The sequence below is a fragment of the Phlebotomus argentipes genome, unplaced genomic scaffold (genome assembly GCF_947086385.1).
Source record: "Phlebotomus argentipes unplaced genomic scaffold, Phlebotomus argentipes genome assembly contig_15, whole genome shotgun sequence".
In the NCBI taxonomy this organism is placed as follows: Eukaryota; Metazoa; Arthropoda; class Insecta; order Diptera; family Psychodidae; genus Phlebotomus; species Phlebotomus argentipes.
This window is the reverse complement of record NW_026776181.1, coordinates 11,698,996-11,706,897: the sequence shown is the minus strand read 5'-3', so window position 1 is coordinate 11,706,897 and position 7,902 is coordinate 11,698,996. Positions and strand designations below refer to the sequence as shown.

The 7,902-nt window shown below is 43.5% G+C and overlaps 3 protein-coding genes across 3 annotated transcripts; 2 read left to right on the top strand and 1 right to left on the bottom strand.

Moving 5' to 3' along the window:
* Positions 1–2,394: 2,394 nt before the first annotated feature.
* LOC132262327 (protein Spindly-like) lies at positions 2,395–4,164 on the top strand. Its single transcript, XM_059761577.1, has 3 exons — positions 2,395–3,217; positions 3,276–3,541; positions 3,596–4,164. The coding sequence occupies exons 1-3, from the start codon at positions 2,438–2,440 to the stop codon at positions 4,155–4,157; spliced, it is 1,608 nt and encodes a 535-aa protein (XP_059617560.1). The 5' UTR covers positions 2,395–2,437; the 3' UTR covers positions 4,158–4,164.
* Positions 4,165–4,208: 44 nt separating this feature from the next.
* Positions 4,209–6,197, bottom strand: LOC132262329 (ER lumen protein-retaining receptor). Its single transcript, XM_059761578.1, has 2 exons — positions 5,456–6,197; positions 4,209–4,464 (listed from the first exon to the last, which is right to left on the bottom strand). The coding sequence occupies exons 1-2, from the start codon at positions 6,057–6,059 to the stop codon at positions 4,430–4,432; spliced, it is 639 nt and encodes a 212-aa protein (XP_059617561.1). The 5' UTR covers positions 6,060–6,197; the 3' UTR covers positions 4,209–4,429.
* LOC132262447 (uncharacterized) lies at positions 6,168–7,829 on the top strand. Its single transcript, XM_059761719.1, has 2 exons — positions 6,168–6,277; positions 6,417–7,829. Exon 2 carries the CDS (start codon positions 6,492–6,494, stop codon positions 7,827–7,829), a length of 1,338 nt encoding a protein of 445 aa, XP_059617702.1. The 5' UTR covers positions 6,168–6,277; positions 6,417–6,491.
* The last annotated feature ends 73 nt before the right edge of the window (positions 7,830–7,902 follow it).

Here is a 7,902-nt window from a genome sequence, read left to right as displayed (position 1 = left end):
AATCCGAGAAATTTACACACGTCGTGAATTTTCAACCAGGAATTTTCTCGCCACTCTCCTTATCAGCTGTCCCAGACACTATCACGAGTGGAAAATGCTATCGTGTTTCTTCCATCTCTCACCTCCTTATCTTATCACCCCAATTCCAACACACTGCTTTTCTGCGCTCTTCTTGCCCGCCACAACACTGTGGCCAGCCTTCTGGCCATGAGGGCAATCGCAAGTGGATTCAACAGTGCCATCGCACTCAGGCCAAATGACCATGCTAATGAGGGAAGGAAAAGTAAAGAATTCCAGGGAAGAGAGAAATGAGGAGGTCTTCCGTTCTGCTGAGCCTCTGAACTTTACTCATCAGTTCGTTCTCTTTCTGTATCGACACTCTCAATTAACAAGAAGCCAACGGTTCTCAAACTTTTACCATTTATGCAGTTTCTTTTCCAATCAAATTCATGAGGAAAATAAACTAAATTGTAAGAAAATACCTCAGCCAACAATGCCAATCTATGTCTTTTTCATTAGGAGCGATTGCTCCAGATTCTGGCATTCACTTAGAAGCTGTGGAGTGGACAAGTGAATCTCCAAAGAGAGAAAACAGAATCGAAAAATGTGGTGGAGAAAAATGGTTGAAACTCAACGAGCTTTCCGATGTGTTTTCACCATATCAACACTGCCCAAAATGAAAGAAGATGAACATATTTTCAATCTCATTTGAATACATCACCCAAGAGGCAGATTCTTTTGCTCCTCTTTAACACTCTGGGGGACATGCACGGCGATGGGGAACCTGTCGGTCGCTTTCCCACTCCACCTCATATAATATGTACATATTTTTCTGGACTCTTTCTCATTGAACATCATCATCGTAAAGTTACAGTTCGCATCGCACGTCGAGCGCCCAAGAGGAGGAGAAAAGGAGTGTCGTTTTGGAGAAAAGAAAAGCAAAAAAAAACACGTCACACATAATTAACAATGAGGCAGAGATTGGAAGAGAATAATGGGGCAGATGCCATGAGCTCACGTGAATCTCCCACAAGGAGTCTGTTATTTATTTCAATGAGCCTTTTCGCTCCACACGAAACCTGTGGCCGCGATTGTCAGTGAATTTTCCCAACTTGCGTTCTCTCCTTTTGCCACCTCGTTCGCCGACAGACATTCTCTCGTTTCCTTCACATAAACAACCTGAAAAAACGGACAACAGATTAAATTTATTGTAATTAGATACGCAAATAAGATTGCCATGTTGTTGATATACAAATAAAGTATATACAAACAGAACAAAATAATAACAAGCCATAATATTCTTAATTGAATCTCTTCGAGTGGTCGCCAATCATGAGAAAAATCTCTCAACTTTTCCAGAATTCACAGAATCCACTCTCTTCCGAGAGACGTGTTTGCTTGGCTGATCAATTCGTTTTGCCAAATTAGATCAACATGTGATAAATGGCATGTGATTTCTTCAGAGACGCACAAAAAAGACCAACCACACGTGATAATTTATTAAAAGATAAACGCTGTCGATTAGATGGAAATTTGAATGGGGAAGCAAACACCAGTGCGAAGGAGCGCCAGAAGTTTGGTGTGTTTTGGAAAAACTCACGCCAAATTGGGCATAAAATCAACCGAGAGATAAAAACTGTGCACGGCTTTCGGTCAGCTTAAATCTGGTCTCATCTGTGATTTGAGATTACCAAGTGGATTTCTTTATCTTTCAGAATATCTACCTGTTTCTCCTCCGCGCTTCAGTGTGTAAAATAGAGAGGAGTTTCCAGAATCAGATTTATTTGATAGAAAAAGTAGATAATCGATAAAATATTTAAATTGCCTTTGTGTTGTTTCTCAAAACACGAAGACATAAATTTGAGAGAGACTCACCTATTTCAGCTCATGTCTCTCTTCGGACATTAACATAAAGCCATTTACTGGACGCACTGCTTTCCAATATCCTGCACCAAAATCAAACTGCTAAATACACAGAAAGTTCTTGAGTAGGGCGAATGGGGCAATCGGAATCGAGAATAATCATAAACTGAGTAAAATAATTTAGTAATTTAATGAGATCTAAATATTATTAAACATTTGCTGTGAACGCGGCGATGCGCCGGTTATTTTATTTCGGTCCAGACTTCTAGTTTGGTGAGAACTTAAGAAATGGTACAGAAATCTCAATTTACACATAAACTTAAAAATCAATAAAAATAGTTGTTTCAGATTTGCCTTATCAGAATATATGGGGGATAAGATAAAAGAATGGTTTTTATTGTGGATAAGATAAAAGATTGTTGAAATTCGGAAAATTCAAATACAGGCGGGAAACTTGTTATACAGTGTGAACTTGGCATAATATACCTTCGTTCAATTTTCGTTATAATTCAACGCCATTTTGAACTGGCAAGTTGGTTTTGAGAAATTTTGCTTGTGTTGATTTTCTGGGAAAATGAGCTGCTCGCCTTATCCAGCAGACAAGGTGGCTTGTCTGAGCCATGACGATCTCTTGGAGGAATACAGGCAGATGGAGAGAACGTTTCGAAGCCTTCAGAAACAGATGGAAAGTGGAAAACAGCAAATCTACGAGCTTAACCGGAATCTTCAGTCAGGAAAAGCGACACAGGACTACTTGTCTTCAGAGCTGGAGTCTCTTCAGTGCTCGCGGGAAGCTGAGCTGAGGAGTGTGGGGCAGAAGTACAGTGTAGAGATTGAGAAACTAAAGGCTGAGATTGGGAATCTACAGAGTGACCGGGCGTGCCTCGAGAAGCAGCTGGAAGAGATGAGAGAAAGCCTTGACAGTCAGGAGAAGAATTTCCAGAGACAATTGGCCGAGAAGGAGGCAGAGAAGTCGCTGAATGTGTCCAGAAACGAGCCCTCTTTCGACGCCAATGCCTATCAGCTGGTCGAGAAGGTGAATGAGTTGGAGGAGCAAGTCTTCACGTTGACCAATACGCGCCAGGAACTCACACAGGAGCGCGAGAAGTTGCTGGACAAAGTCGGGGCGTTGCAAGAAACGGCGCAGATTCGTTTGGAAGAGCTGGAGGAGAAAAGCCAGGTGATTGAAGAGCTTCAGGCCAAACTGTTCGAGGTTAACAGCGAACTGATAGGTCTCAAGAATGAGGAGCCTGATGCAATGAACCGCAAAGGAAACTCACTCTTCGGCGAGGTTGACGATCAGCGCCAAAAGATGAAGTCCATTCTGGCGGCTCAATCGAAGAAGTACAATGAGGTGCGAATAAGAATTTCCTAAGTGGCTTCCAGAAGTAACCTGTGAATTATCTTTTCAGATGAAGACTGCTCACCGGGAAAGTCAGCGGGAGATCAAGCGTCTGAAGCAGGAGAACGCAGGGATCATGGATGAATTGAGCTGTATAAAGAGGATGTTTGAGCGCGCGGACATGACGTACAAGAACGAGCTCTTGGCATACACTGGCGATCTGAAGAGGACGATTGAAGCGCTGAACGAGAAGATCGTCTGGACAGAGGAGAAGCTCATCCGGACAACGAAGGAGCAGGGCGTCAACTGGCTGGACGAAATGCTGAAATACAGCGAGTATGTTTGCAAAGGCATCATTGAATTGTTTGTAATAATTTTCCTTGATTTCAGCAATCAAGTGAGCAAAGTGAAGACGAACTTCGAGCGAGTGTGTCTCCAGAAGATCCAACTGGAGGACAGCCATCACAAGATGCAGCAAGATCTGGCGAAGTGGCGCTACAAGTGCCTGAAGTACAAGTGTGCCCTCATCAACAGGGACCTTCTACTCGAGGAGCGCGGCGTGAAAGTCCCTGATGTGCAAGATGTGCCGGTGAATTCCGACGTTCAGGTGGACATTGACAATCTGGAGGACACTTTCGAGCGCCAGATCACACTTAAACCGCTCTTGGAAGTCTCCGTGGCTGAAGAGGAGCCGTGCGAGAAGGAGAATTCGTCAGAAGCTGCCAATAAGATCCAGTATCGCGACATGAATTGGCCCGTGGGAGCCCTAAAAGCGCCCATGGATGCGCGCAGGAATGAAAGGCGAGCGAGTAGTCCTGTAGCTGTGTATTTAGATTCTAAGTCAGACACATCATCCAAAGGCGATCCTCCCGGCACTGAGATTCTGGCGCCAGAGGCAAGGAAATGCAAGGCGCCCTCTTTCACCGTCAGGAAGATCGTGTTCAGAAAATGAGTCAAGTCTCAAAGATTCAACCCAATATTTTTACTCTTCCCGTCTTTGCCATTTTATTAGCTCTTCTCACGTGGCGTCCACTATTTTATTAGTTCATATTTCTTATCATTCCTCGCTTTGCACCTTCTTAAATACGATCTTCTCATTCATGTGACAAAAAAATTTAATGCTGGCAAATAGAAGTTGTAATACGATTAATCATTTGCGCTGCTTCTCGAGGAATTCTATAACTTCGTCAGAATGACCCTTCGGTGGTGATGAATGTCACAAATCTATGCAGGAAGTTGAAGTTTCTTGCCTTTTAGGACTGTGGAAGACAATGAGAGAGAGAGAGCATGAATTAGACTTGAGGCAGAAAATGGCACTGCGCAGACTTGCAAACTTTATAGATTGCGGATTGGAGAAAACTCTTGAAGGTGTAAAAAGTGTAGATAAAACAATATTCTAAGAGATTTCGTCAGTAAAAAAAAACAAATTTCTATAGATTTGAAGATTTGCAAACTCTTTCAATTTGCATTGCAACCATACTTTAAAAAAAAATAGAAACACAGAAGTTTTACAATTAATTGAAATGCCAATCTTAATATAAGGAATAAAATGTTTAACGTTATGAAGAGGTGTGAAAAGAATGATTACTTTCAATAGTCCGAACACTAGTTTTTCAGTTCATCATTAGCAAATTTATGTGAGAGCAATGTTCTTTTTCGTAAGTATAAATAATGAATAGGAAATAGCAAAAAGTTCTATTCATTCGCGATTAAACATGCGAGGTTTTATGAGATCTTTATAATTTCTCCACTCAGAACCTTGAAGCCTCGCTTGTAGCAAAATTTAAAAGGCTAAACAAATAAAAAGTAAGAGTAGGCAAAACACCTGTAATGCTGAGTTTTTTTTTATGCAAAGGCGACACTTGTGCAAATTACACTAATTTGCTTTGTACGAACCAATCATCTCGAAGGCATATTTTCGCATTTCAGTTTCCTTAAAGGCCATTGACCCTTTGACATCTGGTCAGTTTTCTCTTCGAGTTCGATCAAAGATCAATGCGAATAGACAGAAATCACAAGAGTCTAAGAATTCTACGCTCACAAAGAGGCTCTTTCTGTGGAACAACCGAGACAACAATTAAAGCCAAATTATGATAAGCTCGGAAGAGAAGCCGGCTTATCAGTGGAGTCTCTACGGGCGGGTCATCGCTGTGAAAATGTGAAAATCTCGCCGGATAGCGGGAAATCCATCTCAATCTGTTTAGTGGTTCTGGCGGCGCAACTCGGCGCCGAAAAATGGCTTCTGCTCACCTTTGGTAATGTACAAGTAGAAGAAATCGCAGTAGAGGATGGTCTGCACGGCGCCGGCAATGATGGCGATCCAGTCGTAGTGGCCCTCGGTGGCGTAGCGGTAGACCCAGTTGATGAGATAGAGCGCCCGATAGGAGCCCAGCGCGAAGAGGTAGTGGCTCGTGATGGTCTCGGCCTCGCCCGTCTTGCTCACGAGGAAGAGCTGTGGCAGGATGGCCACGGACTCCAGGTAGATGGAGAAGGTCCAGAGCACCTCCAGCACGGTGAAGCTGTGGTTGATGAGCAGCGAGAGGATGGCGGCCGGGATGAGCAGGAACTCAATCCGGAACGAGTCGTGGTTGTGGTCGTACGTGGCGCGGAACTTCACATACATTAAGTACACTGTGGCGCCCGAGGCCACGAGGAAGAAGACCTTCATCACAGTGTTGTACAGGCTGATGTAGGTGGTGAAGAGATCCAAGTATCTGGCCACGTAGACCACAGTGAACAGGATCTGAGACTTTCCGGAAATGCCAGCGCACGAGCGTGTCTTCCATATCTTCAGCAGCAGCACTATTATGGCCAGCAAGTGTGACAAGTCACCAGCTAATCTGAATATATTCATCTTTCACTGTCTCCCGGTGCTACACAAACGAATACCTAGCGGCTCTCTGCCCAGAATCAGCCCAGAAATCACGGGGAAAAAGGACACACTGGCCGTCTCCCAGAAAATTGTACACTGTGAAACGTCAATATGAGTGACGTGTTCTGTCGGGAGCAATTCTACTTGCCGGCGCCTCGTCTTTTCGTTAAGCGCTTTTCATCATCTTTATCGCCACTCAGGTCAGCATTTATTAGTTAATTCTCCACTTCGCATCATGTCCCTCGTGATTGATTGCAGAACTGCCTGGATTGTTGATAAATTGCCAGAGAATTTCCAATTTATCTCTCACTAACCTAACTTTTCAATTTTCCCCAACAGTTTTGTCTTCCGGAAGTCAGACAATCACCCATTGGGATTCCTCAGACTGCCTCAGACTCAGTAGAAGTGCCCAAAATGACTCAGCGAAACAAGAAGGGTCGAAATCAGTTGTTTAATGAGGAGATGAAGACTATTTATCTGGATTCTGACGATGAATCTGATGAGGAAACATTTAGGATTGGTCAGGTTATTCGCCAGCCGCCAATGATCGAAATCCCAGCCGACTCCAGTATTGTGATTGAAGTGGACAGTCAAGATGATATCCAAAACATCACAAAGCCGCCAGATCCAAGTATTGATTTGGTAAAACGATCGAATCTCTCCGAATTCGCCAGGAAGTTCGTGGAAAAATATTTCCCAGACAAGCAAGCGAGAGATGAATTCCGGGAGTACTTCATCACACTATTTTGCAATATTTACTTAAGAAGTCCCACCTCCAGACGATGCCCAGAACTCAGGTTCGACACTCTCAGAGTCAATCCGCCGCTACTGGCTCCCAGAGAAGAGAAACTGTTCAAGAGGCTCAAGGGTTTCATCACGCCTTGCAAAGTTGATCTTTCGCAAGCGAATGTGCTTTACTCGGTTGAGAAGAGGATTTACAAGAGATATCGCAGAAGATGTCCTCTATCCAGAGAGTCCATGCAATTCATCCTGCCGGAAACTCTTGCAAAAATGACTCTCGATTATGTGCGCCACATTGTGCCGAATGTTGATCTCATCTTGAAGCAAGCGAAACAACACTCAGGAATTAAAGCTCGCGAACAGAGCATTAAGAAGGTGGTGGACAATCTCTTTGAGCTCCTCGATGAGTTGACGCCTGAGAAGCAGACCCAAACACCTGATCAGGAAGAGGAAGAGCAAGTGCAAGGCGTTCCAGTAATTGATGTAGAATGTGAGCTTGATGCGTTAACTCATGGACCAAACACCATCGAAATGAACAGAAATGTAAACCCACCAGAGGAGACACCAAAGATATATCGGCCACCACCGCAGCGTCTTGAGATCCTAAGCGATCGCTTCAAGAGTACACTGCATCGGCTCTCCGAGGAACGAATCATAAAAATGCTCCTCACTGAAGACAGACTGGAGTTCTTAGTTGAGATCGAAACTCCTCTCGGCTGGCGAGAGATCATGATCCACGGAGAGGATATTCAAAGATTCCTGAACATACCGACTGATATTTGGAAGAGAGTCAGCGACATTCTTGGCGAAATTTACAAATTAAAGAGTGATGGAAAGCTGACTGCGAACACAGAACTCTTGAAGGCGTTCGCCAGATCATTTTCCACGAAATTATTAATGTATAAGATGCCAAAGATAAATGCACCGAAGCGTTTCTACACTATCCTCGAGTGCGATGTAAATGGTGATAATCAAATTGAAATAGAATCTTTGCCATCTTCCTCCACTTAATCGGAAAAATTTTTCTTTTGTGATTTTCATTTTACGTTAGATTTGAATCTTAACGAGAAGATTCTAACTCCAG